General features: G+C 38.9%; 1 protein-coding gene and 1 long non-coding RNA gene across 4 annotated transcripts in view; both read left to right on the top strand.

Moving 5' to 3' along the window:
- The window catches only part of LOC145436239 (uncharacterized), a 31,360-nt gene extending 11,776 nt beyond the window's left edge, over nucleotides 1-19,584 (top strand). Inside the window, exons 8-11 of the mRNA XM_080313600.1 lie at nucleotides 3,144-3,198; nucleotides 3,289-3,412; nucleotides 12,368-12,659; nucleotides 19,094-19,584. Coding sequence (XP_080169726.1) covers nucleotides 3,144-3,198; nucleotides 3,289-3,412; nucleotides 12,368-12,659; nucleotides 19,094-19,106 — 484 coding nt within the window. The 3' untranslated portion in view covers nucleotides 19,107-19,584. The remainder of the gene's footprint in view (nucleotides 1-3,143; nucleotides 3,199-3,288; nucleotides 3,413-12,367; nucleotides 12,660-19,093) is intronic.
- LOC145436254 (uncharacterized) lies at nucleotides 4,125-10,770 on the top strand. 3 transcript variants are annotated; one of them, XR_013914230.1, is made up of 9 exons: nucleotides 4,125-4,575; nucleotides 5,707-5,761; nucleotides 6,039-6,094; nucleotides 6,444-6,636; nucleotides 7,020-7,139; nucleotides 7,696-7,885; nucleotides 8,372-8,470; nucleotides 9,135-9,233; nucleotides 9,601-10,770. It is a non-coding gene; the product is annotated as an uncharacterized LOC145436254 (long non-coding RNA). The 3 variants fall into 3 exon arrangements; XR_013914229.1 differs by having other exon boundaries at nucleotides 4,125-5,761; XR_013914231.1 differs by lacking the exons at nucleotides 4,125-4,575; nucleotides 5,707-5,761 and having other exon boundaries at nucleotides 5,783-6,094; nucleotides 7,026-7,139.
- Nucleotides 19,585-19,796: the final 212 nt, after the last annotated feature.

The raw sequence follows: 19,796 nt of genomic DNA on the forward strand, positions 1-19,796 counted from the left end.
GTTTCTTAACATATTTAGCTATCGTACTCTTTGGGCTATCAATAAGATTTCCCATGCCCGTGTTCATTTTCAACAAAATTTCTGATGGTACCTATTTTAAAATCAGAAAGCTCATTCGCATAAAATCGCGCGTATGGCGCGAAGAATATTTCCAGTTGAATAAATTGGCCCGGAAAATATTCCACAGCATATAGGCCTATTTCCACAATGCATCTCGTACCCCCTGGTGTGGTGCTTCGTACCACGAATGGGCTACGGACCCCTGGTTAAGAACCTCCAATCGCCGAAGAATCCATTGGTGATACAGCTGTGGAGCGTATACCTCTACCTTACTCACCACTGATAATAACATGGATAGAGAGAACAAACAGTACTTATAGGATTTAACCAAATATACGTCAAGCGGGCCACAGAATGCCAATGGTTTCCATATTGACCTGATTAGATATATCCCACGCAACACAAGCTACGGCATTTTGATATATTACTATTCCCCATGACATAGTTTCATAGATTGTTGCGTCCGTAGGATTATACCTAGTCACTATTCCGAGACGCAAGTCGTTCTCTGATTTCAACGCTTGACCCGACTCAACTCGACTCATTTTTAGTTTATCACCCAGTTCACTCAAAATCTAGTATTTTGACGAACGGTCGCACCAAACAAAATCACAATTTTCATTCACGAATACTCAACGGGTCATGTTTTATCGTGATGAACTAGAAATGTGACGTAATAGCGATCTTCCAACTCATGCTAGATTTTAGAAGTGATGTGATAGTGAAGTTTGTTGAGATTTCAGATTTTTGTAGTAGTGTTAGAGTGAACTTCTTAAATCTAAAAAAGATATATGGCACTTGAATATAATATCGAATACTTGAAATTCCCAAATGCATTCGCGGGTCGCACAAAATGGTCCCGAGGGCCGCATGCGGCCCGCGGGCCGCGTGTTTGAGACCTCTGGTTTAGACTATCTACTACTTCTACTTGACAGTTTTCAGTTTTGTAGGCAAAGGTAAGCTAAAATACCTACTTACTTACTTATTTATGAACCACCACTCCTACTTCAACTCGAGTAGAAATTATTGCGTTACTTCTACTTCTACTTGAGTAGCAACGGTGACTACTTTTACCACCTCTGTCCTTGGCCTTATCAAAATAACAGTAAGCAAGGCTACACCATATGGAAAACGCTAAATACTAATTTGGGATCGGGGTTCCTAGACCACCATCTAAAACATCGGTTCTCAAACTCGACCCCAAGACCCCCTGGATTATGCCCCGGCAATTATTTACACTACGATTTTATAACCATCCCGCAGGAAGTCCCAATTCAAAATGTCTAACCAATCGCGACGGTTTCCAGGAGAATCATTGTAGGCCAGTGTTTCACAAACTTTTTGGATCTACCGCCCCCTGGACAACACATAAAACTTTGGAAAATATGCCCCTCAAGTAAAAGCGATATCGTTTCAAGCAATCAGAAACACCGTCTCGAAAGCCACGGTAGCGGCAGTGTGGAAAATCCACGGTCGTTTGAGACAGAAAGTAAAAACACGTAAAGCATATTCCCCTAAAAGGCCATCATAACTTACAGTGAGCAATAACTGCTCGTAGTTCTCGCAGCACATGATGAACCACGCTGTTCAAGGATACTACCGACAGCTAAATTAGTCCATTGATGGGTAGGATCAGCATTGTCAGTCAAATAAATAGACGATGACACTGAATTGCCCTGACTGAGTACATTCTGCATTTTCACCGCGAATTTAGCTGCTTCAATCGTTTCAAATCTACGCAGCAGTCGCCTTCTAAACATACACCACCTTCATTTGCTCTCAGCTCCCCCTACCGCCAGCGCCCCAAAATCACCCATTTCATAGCTAGCGAACGCCCGCCAGGGAGCACTGGCGCCCACTTTGGGAATCACTGTTATAGACAGGTATCGCAAGCTGAACACATGCTAACTCAATCCTGTTCTACTCCAAAGGGAACCAGTACGACCATTACCAGAGGTTAAATGATGAGGAGAAACATTTGCTGTTGACATCACAAAAGGACTGTATTTGGCAAGCATACAGTTGATACAGTTGGACGATATTGCACATCCGGTCAACCGGTTGTGAAGCATAAACTTGGTTATAGATTGTGATAGCTAGTCACCTGTATTTTGTAATGCAGCACCTGGTACACCTCGGTACACCCTATCAAAGTGGCACACCCTTTAAACATTATGATACATACACCCTAGGGTGTACGATACACCCGGCTGAAGTGGCATGATCTAAAGTTTCAAAAACAGTTTCAAAAACAGAGAAGCGTCAAGATCATCGCTAGCATTAAATATGCATAATGTATGGAAAAATTGTGATCCAACATAAGATATTTCGAGGTAGACTGCATAATCAATATCGAGTGTCTGCAACAGCCAGAGCGTTTTCGGTATATGATGAAACAAACGGTTTCAAACTCACCCGTTCTACATACATTGGTAAACCTGGCTTAGCGGTTTATTAAACGGCCAGGCAGTCTGCAATCTTCCGTCAAAACTTCATTCCATTATGCACAAATATTATTAGTTTTTATTCAGATGCTTTGCATTTCGGGGATAAATTAAGTTCATTTACCTTCACGTCGGTCACGGTCTATCCAGCCCGTCGAGTCTGGACATATCGTAGAAAACGAGCGAAGCAATAGAATGTTTTGCAAATAGCCGCTACATGATTGTAGATTCTAAAGGCACACACTACAGCTGATATACGAAATCCCCGAGTAGGCCTGCGTAATTTAGACTATTGCACACTAAAATTAAACAACCCACTTTAATGGACAAGAGTGTCAACAAACGAATCGGGATAATGCTAGTACGAAACCATGTCCAACTTTATTTGCCACGATTAAGAAAGAGTTTTTCATCGCACGGTTGGTATTCACCCTGATAAGATGACTTCATGATCTTTACCCCAAGATGATATGAAATGGCCTTGTTACTTATTATACCTTATAACGGCCTGCGAAATTTGAACAATAATATTACTTTATCGTAGAAAGTAAAATAAATACATGCGAACATGAGTTTTTTAATCTCATGTTGCTGGATGTATTGGTCGGATAAAAATTAAGATAGATTATCTCATTTTAGAGACACTTGTTGCTACGTGTATCATGGATGTAAAGATTGCACGAATTTGTTTTGGGTAAGATTATATAAATATTTTACAAAGTTAACCGCTAAAGTTCATTGAAAATCCAATGCACAGAAATATATTCGCCTTGTTATGTTACAGGCACTATTTACCACTTGCATATGGTGCATGATTCTTCTTTTTGATGGTGACTACGCTGCATGCGTATTAACCAGTAAACCATACGGAGAATTCAACTGCTCGGATTTTCAGCCGTCAAACCGTCGTAAGTGAAATCTTCCCCGCATGCCACTCATAATTACCTCAAAAACTGGCGCCGCACCAGAGAAGAAAATTGGTCAATGAGGCTACCGAGGTAAAGGTGCATAATAACTCGTTTGCAGTATAGGAGATGAAATGATCAAGCACTGGATGACTTGGATAAAGTAGGGAATGCACGGCACGACATATGACACATTCTAACACGTTCGTGCAGAGGTGAACCTGAATGAAGCTCTGTCGCATCCATCCATGAGATCACCATATGTGATATTAGTACCACAGTTTGAAAACGCAAAATCATTTCCGGAAAAGAAGGCGTTCAATCTGTCGTTTTCAAAAGCCTGAAATTATGAGCTTTTCGGATATGCAATCAAATACCTTCATTCAGACACCATCCAGACTAAGTAATTTTGCTAATGTTAATCCCCAGACTTGTTAAACACGAAATTGCGTCTAAAACGTCTTGTAATTGCATAGCGTAAGCCAATAATCAATAATAGTGCAGTTGTTTTCGACTTTTAACAACATATGACGAGCCTTTACGCCGGCGATACTTAGTCCACGGGCTAGATTAATACTATTCCATGGAATGCGAGCCGTACCATTCAATTGATGGCAAAATGTTACCTCCAATTCAATTCCTTTGTATTTCACTGAAATACACTGTAAATCCGCAAGGTCGTATTGAACACTTCATAACACTTTTTTCTGCGTACAGACACACTTTTTGGGGATATAAACGCATTGGGCCATTATCGTCGCAACGCTTCTGCGTATTTCTCCGTTTACATGTAACACTTCGTCACTGCGGCTTATTTTCAAAAAATTTATACTTGGTAATTTATCATCAATTTTGCATTCATAAACCATCGCTACGTTTGGAGATCACATTAAATCACGGTATATGTAAAATAATATTACTCACTTGACCCAACACTAAGTTTAAGGGTAATATTTCAATGAAATATACATATTTCCCTGTGACGCAGAGGGGTCACAACCTTCGTCACGGTAGAGCGCGCTCGATTTCAGTTTGGATTTGAATTGGTGGTTCGTCAGGCTTCAGGCAGAGAGTAAGGTACACGAAAAAACTTGGCGAAATGGATATATTGAAGCAGTTTCTGCTACCTGATAGCGTAAAGGATCATAAATTCCATGTACTGTAAGGTATGGAGATGCGGTAAATGTTATTGAATGTATGTAATGTGAGAATAGTCATAAAATTAACTCGTTTTGACATTGCAGTAACGTCGTTTGTTTTAGATGTTTTAGCAGGCTACTCATATCCCTTATTCATATGAATGTTCTTTAGATGTTTTGTAGTATATGATTCGTCTGATATTATTGCTGGATGATCGAGCTTCGAATCTGATAATATACCAGGCTGCGACCAGGTCCAGTACTACGGTACTGATGCGAAGCTGCTATAAAATTAACTTTTTTGACATATGGATAAAGGGATGTTCTCTCTATCCACACTGAAATATCACTATGTAGGCGATATTGTGGTCCATTGTGGACAAGTACTGCAATGTCAGCAATTGAATGCCGGTATGACAGTCATGCAACGGTTTTGATTGTTTTTCAACTGCAACACGTTTTACACTGTAGGCCTACTGTTTATTCCAAGTGGTAAGGTGTTAACTAAAGCGATTTTTTTGAAATGTCAAAATAGGTCAGAATTTTTTCAAAATTGTACCGTTAGGTCAAAAATTGCCAAAATTCTTTACAGAATCAAAATTTTGTTGGCAACTTGCATTTCGTTTGTATCATAGATGATTGCACTGTCGGTGAACTTATCATTTTACAATTTACATCTTGTAGCCTACTTTATAGTCCTACCGTTGTAGACGGACCATCGTCTGCTCATTGTGAATCATAAACTGTCAAATGAAACAAATACTCAACGTAGCCTATTGCACTATCCTAACTGAAGCAAGACTGCGTGGGCATTGGTTCTTCTATTAAAAACCGTATGATGAATACTTGCAATGTAGACAACTTTGTCATAATGAGAGAGAGAGTGCAGTGTACGCACAACTTCAGTGTTGCCGGCCAACAACTGCAGCTGGTGAACGTTCTTTCTTCATTCTTGCCAAGCTACTTAGTTAGGACAGACACTTTCTACCCGAAAATGTAGGAAAGTATCTTTCGTTGTACTACAACAAATTTTTAATTATTTCTACCATAATACGAGATGTAACTAATACTAGAATTATTCATGGGTCCAGATTTCGATAAAATAAGTTCTTTTTCATGTATAAATTTGTCAATTTTCATGCTAAAAGATTTTTTCAGATCAAATTACTTCGGAAGAACAGACAGCTCCAGCCAGAAATAAAGATAAGTTCTGGTAATACAATTCTAACACTATGCGAGAAACACCTAATTTAAGTACATGGGGTCAAAATTAAGTTTTTCATCATCAAAATATGTCTGAATTTGAATTTTTTAGTCAAAATCTTACATTTTTAGGTCCAAAAAATCGCCCCAATAATAGCACAGCCAAACAAACAATCTTTTCAACAAACCATGGATCACAAGGGGTAGTATTTGTTTTGCCCAATCCCCAAATTTGACTTTTCTGAGTTTATTGTGATACGGTAACTGAACTAAACTCTATTTTGCAGGTAGTATGTATTGAACTTGGCACCTTTTTGAAATGCATTTGCTGTATGGAATACTGGTAAGCATCACGGTGTTTTGTAAGTGAACTGGTATATCCTTAGAGAATGAATTTGATTCTGTTGCAATCGGTTATCTTTGTGAAAAAGATTTTTATGAAAGTTTGCTGGTAAAATTTCACAAAAATTGTTAACAATCCAGGAAGTATACTAACTGTGCCAGAGTAAAATTGGTGGTAACGTCATGTGCAACTTTCCATTCCATTACTCAATTATTCTATGAAATACACCCTTCTGTCACGCACAACTTATTGCAGAAAAAAAAAACTGTATCCAGTATGATATCTGCGTGATTACTGAGCAGTTCAATTGAATTGCGAATTTTTGCAACAAATATTTTCTTTTCAATAGTCTTGGATTGATCCTCAAATTCGTTCAACTGATGTCCACACTTTAAAAAGAGCTCCCTGGGTCTACCGTGCCTGCGCTATCAGACAATGTTGACAGTGACGTGAGGAGTCGTTCGTTACGGGTTTTGTGCCGGCACAGTCATCTTATGTGATACAGACCTTTGTCTCAAGAGCCCATGGATACATGTGATTATGTAAGCCTATTTTTTCATTTTATATATCACCATTGATTATGTAATTTGCTGGTTTTTGCAGTCCTACTTTTCTCACGAACTATCTCACAGATTAGCTTACGGGCTATTCGATATGAGCTGAAAAAGGCTTCATCTGTGTACACTGCACAGTAAAGTGTACCCTGAACTGTGTACACTGAACAGAGATGTAGTTGAACGTAATGAGCTCGTGTAACTTGTACTTTAACTATTGCTTACTGAACTATAATGGGCTAGGTCAGTGGTTCTCAACCTGGGGGGCTGAGCACCTCTCCTGCGCTTCTGTAACCTATCTGTGTGAAATATTTATATTTACTTCTGCATCAAATTTACAATTTCCCTTTGTAATGTTTCGTATTTTCTAGGAGCAGCATTTGGATTTGACCAGTAAAAAAAAGATCCGCCATGGCACGCCACGAATCAGGGACTCATCAAGCCTGGGTTGCGGCTGATGGAAAGAATATGAAAAATGCCCTAATGTGCAGGTAGTATGTATTGCAATTGGCACCTTCTTGAAATGCATTTGTTGTTTTAAATACTGGTAAGCATCGCGGTATTTCGTAAGTAAACTGGTATATCCTTAGATAATGAATTTGATTCTGCTGCATTTGGTTATTTTTATGAATGTTTGCTGGTAAAATTCCACTAAAATGATTAACAATCCAGGAAAGTATGCTACTCGTGCTGTAGTAAAATTGGTGGTACGGTCACATGCAACTTTCCATTACAATAAATATTTGTTCTATGAAAGACACCCTTTTGTCACATACAAATGTATCCAGTGTGATATCTGCGTAATACTGAATGCCGGTGACGTGATATTTTGTGATACGATTTTTGATGTACAACGTTCTTTCGAGTTCTCTACTAGTTACTGACGATTACCCCTGACGAGTCTCAGCCGAAAATATTCGGGCTCATTTCAATATGCATATACTATTCAATTTTATATTGAAGTTTTGCACCTCGAAGAAGCTGTTCGAATATTGAATAGTTCCCTTGTATTGCAAATTTTTGAAACAAGTATTTTCTTTTCAACAGTCTTGGATTGATCTTCAAATTCATCCAACTGGTGTCAACTCTTCGAAGAGACCCCCTGGTTCTACCGTGCCTGTGCTAACAGACAATGTTGATAGTGACGTGAGGAGTCATCTGGACGGATTTTGTGCCGGTGCAGTCATCTTTTGCGATAATACTTTTGCCTCAAGAACCCATGGAAACATGTGATCATGTAAGTCTATTTACTCATTTCATATATCACCATTGATCATGTAATGTGCTGGTTTTTGCAGTCCTAATTTTCTTAATAACTATCTATATATGCGATATGAGCTGAAGAGAGGCTTGATCTGTGTACATTGAACAGAGGTGTTGTTGAATGTAAAGAGCTGGGGTAACTTGTATTTAAACTACTGCTTACTGATCTATACTTGGAACATCAAATTGAGATCATTTCCCATGTGCTAATTCCAAATAATTTCGTTAATTAAATTTAATCAGGAAGGAAGTATTTTGAAAGATTGAGAACAATTACAATTACTGCAATGAAGGAAAAGTATTCAACACCTTCGATAAGATGTCACAAAGTTTTTTGTACTAAAGACAATCAATGTGTCCTTTGTCTGGTCAATTATTGTAATGGAAATCCCAACCCATAGGAATAACGATTCTACTATATTTATTTTCGGATCTTGTTTGCAATCAATTACATTTTCAGCAAAACGAGGTTGATGAAGTCAACTGTCTTCTTCTCCAAGCCAAATTGAGAGACAAGCAAATACAATCCAAGACCCAAGCGCATGTCTTATTGAAACAGGTATCGTAATCTTTCTGTTTTGTGGACCATACAAATATACATAGACCGTTCATAGACGTACATAGACGTTGTGCTATAAATTTCATCCTGAGTTACAGTTCTGCATTCTCACTGTGGCCTGTGCGTCTGAATGTCAATGTAAATGTCAAAATGGCCGAATTGAAAAAAGCGCGGACCTAATTCAAGATATTTTTATTAGTCGTTATGCGAATTTTAGTCCTTCTCAGTGATAGGATTTCACATGTACCCGAGCGCCTTTCCTGCGCTTGTGTAACCTGCATGTGTGAAATATTTATATTTATTTCTGCATAAAATTTAGAATTTTCATTGACATATTCAAAACTTTGGAATTTAATCACATTTTCAAGGAGCACAACTTGGAGTCGACCAGTAGAAAAGAAGCAAACACCATGCTAATTCCAAATAATTTCGTTAATTAAATTTAATCAGGAAGGAAGTATTTTGAAAGATTGAGAACAATTACAATTACTGCAATGAAGGAAAAGTATTCAACACCTTCGATAAGATGTCACAAAGTCTTTACTAAAGACAATCAATGTGTCCTTTGTCTGGTCAATTATTGTAATGGAAATCCAAACCCATAGGAATAACGATTCTACTATATTTATTTTCGGATCTTGTTTGCAATCAATTACATTTTCAGCAAAACGAGGTTGATGAAGTCAACTGTCTTCTTCTCCAAGCCAAATTGAGAGACAAGCAAATACAATCCAAGACCCAAGCGCATGTCTTATTGAAACAGGTATCGTAATCTTTCTGTTTTGTGGACCATACAAATATACATAGACCGTTCGTAGACGTACATAGACGTTCTGCTATAAATTTCATCCGGAGTTACAGTTCTGCATTCTCACTGTGGCCTGTTCATCTGAATGTCAATGTAAATGTCAAAATGGCCGAATTGAAAAAAGCGCGGACCTAATTCAAGATATTTTTATTAGTCGTTTTGCGAATTTTAGTCCTTCTCAGTGATAGGATTTCACATGTACCCGAGCGCCTTTCCTGCGCTTGTGTAACCTGCATGTGTGAAATATTTATATTTATTTCTGCATAAAATTTAGAATTTTCATTGATATATTCAAAACTTTGGAATTTAATCACATTTTCAGGGAGCACAACTTGGAGTCGACCAGTAGAAAAGAAGCAAACATCATGGCACGCCACGAATCAGAGATTGACCGATCCTGGATTGTAGCTGATGCCAAGAATATAAAACTGCTTCAGTGAAAATGAAGTATTCAGAAACATTGTTGACGTTTTGAGCTACTATGCATCGGATTGTCATACCCTGAAGGAGTGGTTCTCAAACAGGAGAAAGCATTTGAAGGGGCGTGAACCCGCTGTCAACTAAAATCTTTTTCGCACATGGCAGCTTCTACTTATTTCTCTGTGTATGGTCAGAATTTAATATTTGAATATTCTCTCATCAACAACTATTACCGTCACTGCCATCCAACTATCAGTTGGGATTTTTAGCGTTCTGGTTGCTTTTTTTAATTTCATGATACGACGATAAGGGGTGTGTGAATTTTTTTTTCTATCATAACGGGGCGTGTCCAAATATGTTCATGAACCAGTGCCCTAATGACTTCCAGATTTCATATTTTGCAGCAGACTGGCAAATAACAACAAAATCTTTTCTGTAAATCTGCAAAATTTGTATGGACTCAAAGAAACGATTTCTTTGTTATTTAAACAAAAGCGATTGGCATTAACCTGATATAAATCCTTGTAATGCAAGCCCAAGAATATTTTTGATGCATGGTTAGCAGGCCCAATTTCATTAAGAGTAAAAAAATACTTTGTTACTTGTTTATCGTGGTAGTGGTAGTGAAACTGATATATTCATTGTTTGTTTTTTTACAATAAAATTAGAAATTTACAAGCCATAATTTGATCAATTATAAATATGTTTTAATGATTTGTGTTGATCATGTTTTCCGTTAACGGACGTAACCAATGAATTTGATTCCATGCCCTTGTCACGAAAGTTAAAGATACTAAATGATATTTTGTTATCACTATCCCTAATTCCCTATGCATTCATTTTCATGATTGAACGAGTTGCATGATATTTGTAGTGAGTTTGCTCTTGATCATTTGTGATGTTCGTGATTTCATGGACTATTCCGGAAACGGTTTCAACTGCTGATCTGAATTTATGAAACCCTGTCACAGCAGCTATTGGAAATTTCAATGTTTGCACGTATTTAATCACCCAGGTTGGGTATTATAAGCGTCATCTATTCATGAATCAATAAAATCTGATTTTATTTCGAGCCCTGCGTTCCGGTGACTAGTCAACCAGCCACTTTGAGGCTGAACACTTTTTACGTAAACACTTTTAATTTAAACACTTCGCAACACTTCTAGGCGTTCAATTTTTGGATCACGTTTCGTGTTCAATTTTCCGGGTTGAGTAACACTTCAGAATTTACAGTGTAGGAATTCTATACCAGCCTATAAAAACTTACAGTACTATAGTTATACATTTTATTGAGGATTATAGGACAGCATCTTTATTCACAAACAACGGAATTGGCAAAATACCGTAATTGGCCGATGGAATACAGTTATGAACCGATAAAAAATGTACATGAGTTGGCGGATTTTTGTACTCCTTCTACTCTAGTGGTAGTGCGTCATTAGCCTTGACGCATTCGTCGTGGGGGAAAACCTGAGCCTTTAGACGTCCACATCATCCCTAGTTACCTTATTTTGGAATCCGGATGGAACGACACTTTTGAAAAATCAAAATAGTCAGTTCACCGGACCCTAAATCCGATGACACCAGGATTTGTTCCGGAAATAATGTGGTGCTAACTAAAAAAGCAGACCTTTCCGTGTCGACTTCCCGTTTTACTAACTTGTTTTCAACTCATAGCGTTGTGGTGTTGACTGAAATAAAAGAAAAAAGGTCAATTTTCCAATCCTACTATTGAATGACCGGCTGAAACGTACGCATTACAGTTTTCGCGTCATTAATGGCGATTTTAGCCATTAGTCTATCGGTCAAAGCTGTAAAGGAGGAAAAATCTCCAAAAAAGGGACATTTAGGCGTCTTCAGAGGACATTTTCGTTTCCATCAAACAGGAGGACAAATCTGCTCAAAGGAAGATATTAGTGAATCTACCTCAAGCCATATTAGGAATATACCGGTATCTCGTAATCGCGCTTCCTTCAAGCGTCGATCCATCAATTTGTGTATGTGATGTGCTGAGTTACGGCGCTCACCATGAATAAATTCATACTTATATTCAGTAGAATATAGATGGAAGAGAACATGCTATACCCCATTACAGAATATCCACCTCAACTGCGGTCACATAATACTAGAATAAGTCGATAGAGTTGGAACACGGTTGCCATATTTTTCTGAATTTAAATGACACGCTAACAAAATCTTTGTTTTTAGATAAGAATATTAGCGACTTGAATGTCAACTATTGAATTGATGCGTCTGACGCTAAAATAAGCTACTTTGAATGAAATGTGTCGAAGATATTACATATACAGTGTACCCATACCCATATCAAATTGATGCCTGCAATCCTTTCACTACCCATACATCGTTTTGAAGAATTGACATATGCACAGGATGAGGCACCAAACGACTTTTATCCTACCAGCAAACGATTCCAATAATTTTACAAAACTGCAATAGTGTGACTGCGACGGTGTCAAAATATACGGCACATGAGCTGTCTTCATGACCATATTTACTACGAATCAATGTGCCGCATTACCATATATATTTAGTAGTATCAGCGTTTGCAGTCGTTATAAATGACAAGAATGCCCACCTAACGGTATTCATAAGTATTATAGGCCCAATGTTGCAGTGCGGTGAAATATCAATGTGTTTGATTTTTTCAGCACCTTACTCAGCAGAATATGAATCACACAAGCAAAATTCCCAAGATGTTGGACTCGTTGTTGGGCTCGGGGTTATCGTCATTCTGCTTTTTCTTAAATTATGTCGCCATGTATGCTGCTGCTGCCGTAAATCAGGTGGTGACGATAATTTATTCAATAATGACCAATCCGGCAATAACGAACGCAACAACGGCAAACCTGGCGACAATCAACCCAACGACGAGGAAACAGGCATCAATTGCTGCTGTACGATCAGCCTGCTATATAGCGCGGAACTCGCCGGAGATTCCAAGTAAGGTCGCTTTCGTCAAACCTTTCGAAGGGGATAGGCTGTATGCAAAATCTCGCGATTTTTTTTTTGGAAATTGGTATTGTGACCCTGCCAAGACTTGAATTCGTGCCGTACCAGTTCAAAAGTGAGCTACGCGAGCCAATCTAAGTGATTTTTTTCCAAAAATCAGTATGCCTCAGACTTCTTCCAAGCTGATACCTAAAATGCATCCGCGGTCTATGTAACGCTGATGCAGCGCGTAACCGTCGGTGACAGGCACCGAATAACCCGTAACCATGATATTAGTCCATGTTGACAACCAGAAATAGAAATAAGGAAAGTATATGATGAATTTATATCAAGACCCGGTCGGACCCTGCACCTATTTTTATGCACGAAACGATGCAGTATGCCTGCCATATCTGACCACATGCAGACGTACTAGACTTGTTTTTGTGTCATTTTGTGCACTCGACAATCACTGAAGTGTGATACCACTAGGCTACCGGGAATCTCTCAGTAGTCTATTTTACTTACAAATTTGTATAAATACAATGATAACGATACAGCCTACTCAATTCATAGGTAGGCTATAGCGATCAGTATTAGTATCAGTTTATAACTGATGTCATCTACTTAAAACTCCAGAAGATTGCGATACAATTAAAATATAGGTATGTGTTGAAACTACATTGTCTTTGAATAAAACACGCACCTCATCATCTCATTTACAATCTATGCGTTCTTATATCACGTCATAGGCCTAACCACGAAACCGTTCATTCATCTCATCATATTCCTTGTGAATCTAACACGCAATGATTTCAATTGAGCATCCTACAACCGCTTCGAGTATATTCAATTAGGACTCATTTTCTAGAGTTCCATACTGAATAAGCGCATTTTTTTGGCAGCCCAGAAGTATTTAATTGAATTATTCTCTTGCCGAACTGCTGCGTTCCATTGAGAAAAATATTGTTTGTCCCGTGAATTACCAAGCATGAATGGCGTGCGGCCTGCACCGTTGGTTTGATTTAGCTTAAGGTTAGGTATTCGTTTCAGCAAAATTCACGATTCCATTTCAAGTCATTAAGTAATCGGTGTCGATAAAAACACTGTATCTTGCATATGGTCGGACTGTTCGCGAAATGCTGGTGTACAGTAATCCGTGAGAGCGACCAATCATCCTATGACCATGCGTTTTATTTAACCTCCATTGTTCTCTCACAAATAAATTGACCGCAAACGAAATGATGGAAACTACGTTGTCGTAAACTAGTATAGTAATGTAATTTAATAGCAAAATGTCTATTTCTATTGTCCTTAACCAAATCTCTTGTTTTATTGAAATTGTATTCAAATATAGTTTATATCAGTGGTTCCCAACCTTTTTCGGTGGCAGGGCCAAATTGAGAATTTCAGAGTACGGCGGGGGCTGCACGAATACCAAGGCAATGAAAGGAACCCAAAATAGTCACCAAAATATGAAAATTGGCATTGTTCCGATCATTCGCTTGACGCCATTGGTCATTGTGTTGCCGCGCTCCCGTTGTTCAGAACAATCAACCTTTGCTGGCTAGACTACGGAGTAGTTTTATCGCCCTGGCGAGATTTCAATTCATATTTTTGGAATCAGTGCGACGCTTGCTTTCGATAAACACCGACATATCAAATTATTCGGACGCTTGGGTCGCGAGCCATAGGACTACAAATTACCCTGCTTTTTGCCGGCTAAGCAGTACGCATCTCGGCGTATTCAATCGTGAGTCACTTGTTGCACATCTATCCGTAAATTAGCTATCAATACCAAGCACCGTAACAGCACTTCGTCAGCCCCCCCCCCCCCAAAAAAAAAGTTTCTCTTGGGCCCCCCATAGGGTGATAAACATAACTTCGAAGCCCCAAAACCTCATCAGGCTAGATGGCTGCTCACCGCTATTTATCATCTGAATCGGGTGTCCATTCTAGGCAGCTTTCCTCGACTAATCGCGCGAAGCGCGAAAAATTTATAAAATTCATGATTGAATCGGTCAATATAATCGGGAATTGCATTTATATTGGTATCAATTTTTATCCTCTCTCTGCTCACGTAATCAGATTGACCGGTTGAGCCGAGTGAGTTATGTTTGAAAAGGTAAGACCACTCAATAATAATTAAACATCTTCGGGCGTATACCTGTTGGCAGGAACGAAACAGCAGTTCGTTAGGCCCCCCCCCCAAAACACTTAGGTCTTGAGCTCCCATAGGGTGATAAACCCCACCCCCTCCGTGCCTTTGTTTGCTTCAGCCACGAATTCAGGATCCCCGTTTAGTGAGCCCGCGTGGAGCGCGAAAATTTTCGATAATTCAAAATAAAATAGGTCTATAAGATCGGCAATTGCATATATATTGCTATCAATTACTTCTCCTCTCTGCCCACGTAATCAGATTTACCGGTAGAGCTGAGTGAGGTGTCTTGGAAACTGTAGGGCCCGTAAATAATAATTAAAGATATTCGGACGGGCGAACCCGTTGGTACGACTTCGTTAAATTATGTTATTTGCTATTTCGTGATCTCCAGTCTGCTATATCAAGAAATATAGAATCGCCCAAACATACTAAACTAAAAGATGCACACGATTTCAAATTGGTAGTTCTTCACTTGCATATAATTTTTCCCTGCGGGATGGTAGCCTATTTGTCTCGTGACGTTCAGATTGCCAAGACAGGAACATTCGGCGCCAGTCATTTGGGCGCCTATGGTCAATTATACCTATATGTATTTTGAATATACATAACGAAGTTTTCGGTCAGCGTAAGGGCAGTCCATTTCGGCCAAGGTTTTCTCGCTGCCGATCATTCTGGCACGCTTCTTGGAGTCGCATGTTACATGGCCTAAAACCTTGGGGTGTCTTCGTGCGTCGTTGTGCGGTAATGGCCAACGCCGATATGCCTTCTTCTATAAATCTTTGCGTATTTTATCTTTGTCGAAGAGTACCGAATAATTAGGGTACTTGGAAACTTGAAATCGCGCGCAGCGCGAAAAATCTTTGAAAAAGTTGCATAAAACTTCATAAAATACTCTATAATTTATGATAATTCACTAAATAATTTCGGGCCCCCTTCGAGCTCGCTCCCCCCAATTGGGGGGCTTGGGATGCGGCAGTTACGGTCCTGTCAATACCTATATCTATAGGTACTGCCCGTTCAACTGGAAAGTTAGGGCACATTGCATTGAAACAGCAGTGACGCAATCTTAGCAGTCTACTCACAACTGTCCCGCAATCCTAATTGAAAACTCAAGACTTCAAGCCAAGCGAGAGTATTTTATAAATATATATTTTTTTTCATGAATCGATTTCTCAATATTGTTGTGGGGGCCGCAAGAAGGCTAGCTGAGGGCCGCATGCGGCCCGCAGGGCCGCGGTTGGGAATCACTGGTTTATATAGTCCTGAGCCATTAGGGTATAGGCTCGAATTGTATCATATCAATTTGCAAAGGGGGAATATATCGCATCTTATCAATTCGTATTTCCATTCTGTATTTTGGCTGGTAACAATAAACCGAGGCTGTGCAATACTTACGTAGTTTAGCAGTACTACGCATATTTGAGCGATATAGAGACGCATTGCGTGGAACTCTATATTCGTTCATTTGTTTAGAAACAATAGCCACTCAATCTGTATTTGAGACAGCTAGCAAAATGCATTGACGTAATCATGCCTCATACTTCATAAAGGCAACATGACATTTGTGTTCCTTGGAATCAACTTTTATCAAAATACACCAACCAAAACTCTGTCAACAAAAGGAGTTCGTGTACCACCTAAAAATAGTACATTGAACGCTCTCTCATTCGAAATTTCATGCTGGTGACGTCATATTTTGCGATACGATTGTTGATATACAATGTTCTTCCCAATTCTCTACTAGTTGCTGACGATTACCCCTGACGAGTGTCAGCCGAAAATATTCGGGTTCATTTCAATATGAATATACTATTTAAATAACTTGAATTGTGAGTTGACACAAGTCACCTCCAGAAATCGAGTGACTTGACTTGACTCGAGTCAAAATGTGTAATGACTCGAGATGACTCATGACTCGAAGGTAGTGACGTGATCCCAACACTGGTGCTCAAGCTCACTCTATAGCCAATATTTCATATTTAAGAAATCCATAAACGGTCAATATCTTTCATGCTATGAAACTATGGGTTGGGATTGAAAATATTTTTTTTCTTTTGTTATCTTTATATAATGATAAGATAGCTCAAAGGTTTTCACCATCATCAAGCGGTTTGCCTCAAAAAGTCCGAGAACCACTGCTGTAAAGCAATTAGCGTCGCGACAATCACTGTGACAAGATTCGGTCCCATTGGTCCCAAATTTTTTGTTGAATAAAAAAAAACGTTGAGTATAAAAGTCGGCCATTACATTGTTTTATTCGTGAACAAGACAATGACAAGGATGTAATTCAACAAAATCGACTCTACCGTCGACATGGCTGATCTGAACGACACATATACTCCTGTTAAACTGTTTATTGGGAATTTCAAACCACGGAAAGCCCATTTGCTGTTCTGTATGATAACAGACATATTGAGATATACCTTGCGCTTGGAAGTCTCTTATTGTATCAGCAGAACACCCCCACAGGCATCCTATATATCAGGGGTGGGCAATTATATTCTTCTGCGGGCCAAATGAGAAGTAGAAAAAACGTTGGCGGCCCTAGTGAAGTTTTTTAGCTATATTCTCCAGCATATTTTTATTTTATTTACAAATTACATTGTTAATCAAAAAATACATATTTGCCGTGATGATTCGAAACAGTGTTAAACATGATACATTTATAACACTCTTTCAACCCCTATTCATGCTCTTCCATTAACACTCTAAAGTATGGGTATTCAAGCTTTTTCAGGCTCGCCTGCCTTTATGATAGGAGCAATTTCGTGTCCCTCTTATAACGATATCACAAAATATCAAAAATTGCAATCAGAATGATAGAAATCCAAACGGATGACATGGAAGATTATGTTTGGTACTGGGAGAATTCTGAAATATAAAATTTGGAGCAATAAACGAAGCAATAACTATAAGCTAGCGTATATCGCGCAAAGCGCAAATTTTTTTTATACAACTTCGGCTTCGCGCCACCCTTCTGATGCTTTTACAGCCCTTAATTCGAGAACCACTGAACGTTGTATATGCTAGAATAGAAAGCTTATTTTCTTGGTCGCTGCATTACGAGCAATGTGCAGCTTTAATAGACTTTATGTTGAGCGAAGCTTACAGTTTTTCTCAACCTCGCCGTCCCTTGACCGACTGTTTCGAGTTTTTGTCATAAGCCCGACTTTAATTAAAATCGTTATTTTCTGCGACATGCTCGGCAATAACTGAAACGACGGGTATAACCCTGACTTCAGCATACAGATATTTAGTGTTCTAAATTCTAAACCTGAACTTTCTTAAAATTTCAGTTTTCTGCTTTCTTTTTTCAGGGGGCATGCCCGGTAATCCTTTATGGGTGATAGATATGATAAGTCATATAGTACTCGCGAGCACTGTTTGACTTGTTTCACGAATTAGGGATTTGGAAACGTATCGCGTACCAACTTGAAACACACACCGTATAATGCGTAATGTGACAATGTCAACAAGGAAAATTTGAACTAAACTATATGGAAAGAGTATATTCTTGTGACTAATCATACTTTGCCGCATTGCCTATATTTTGAATCTTGAATACACATTCGAGTTAAGTAGGCAGCGTAATCGTGACATATTAATGAACAGGCTTCAAAGTAAACTAATTTCCTGTTCATTTAATACAGTTTTAGTCATGCAAGAGCACGTTTTATGTTTTGAATTCGAAGCAACCTTTCGCGGGCAGCACAAAATGGCTTCGCCGGCCGCATTTGGCCTGCGGGCCGCACTTTGCCCAGGCCTGCTATATATGCTCTAAATTCACAACTATAAATGCTAGGAAAAGTTAACGGGATCCGTATCTGATAGCGCGTCGCGCGAAAGTAATTTCAAATCATATATTACTATAAAATATTAATCTAATCCCAGTCCACGTGATCAGATCAATCGGTAAAGCTGATGGATGGGGTGTCTTTAAAAAATTTTGGTACAAAATTAATGATGATGCATCTACCGGTTTTTATTAATCACTTTGTTGCATTTCCGAAGTATAACAAATATATCAAATATTATATGGACGAATCTTGGTGATGTATGGCGGTTTTCAAGTATGATATGGAATAATCTAGTAAATATGGAATGTGGACGATTTTCGTGCCATAAAATACCACGCTATGTAGACTGCTCGTTGCGGCTTTGTAGCCGACTAAATTGTTTGGCATGACTGGAAATGCTGTGATGTCTTCGTATACATCTCTTGTCAGACGCCTTCGCGGCATTAAGCGACACAGTATAAGAGCTTATTCATTTATTTGTATTACAGCCGGGGAGCGTGAGAACCTAGTGCCAACTTCGATCGAATTACTGGAGAAATTGCTTCATGCAACCGATCACAACGACAAAACTCATAAAGGCACATAATCGATTAAGAACTGCTGACGAAATGATGATTTATCGAAAATCGGTTGATTGTACATAATTGCAGGGAAATGTCCCTGATAGAGCCGAAGCAAACTCTGATGTGCAAATAACACTTTTGATCGTCTTGACGTGGCAGTATACTCTACACTAGTAATTCATTTGAATTCTTTCTCACTCGTTATAGCTTGCTAGTCGTTGTATTTCCTTGTAGCATGCCATGAAGGTGTCTGGAGCATGTCGCTCGCGAGACATGTTTCTCTCATTCGGTGGCGTTGTCAGGTCCCGGAAAAATTTAAGTTGGCAATTATCATGATCTCGATTATTACTAATCAAATTCCTTTTAATCAGCTGAATGTTTTTCCTGGCGAAAAATACATTCGCTTGCCATTTAAACGTTGTCAGAGGCAATTGATTGTGTTGTTATTGAAACGTGACAAGTCTTTGTTTCAACGATTCAGCATTAGTAAAATCTGATTAGAACATGTTGACTATGTGGACTACAGCACTAAAATTGCCCTGACTTGACGTGACAATAGGTCGGGCGGAAACAACAAACAATAGAACAGCACCGCGTGACAACGCTATGATTGCAATTTGCAATTGAT

The sequence above is a fragment of the Botryllus schlosseri genome, chromosome 3 (assembly GCF_051294905.1).
Source record: "Botryllus schlosseri isolate E-star chromosome 3, Bs_hap1, whole genome shotgun sequence".
NCBI lineage: Eukaryota > Metazoa > Chordata > Ascidiacea > Stolidobranchia > Styelidae > Botryllus > Botryllus schlosseri.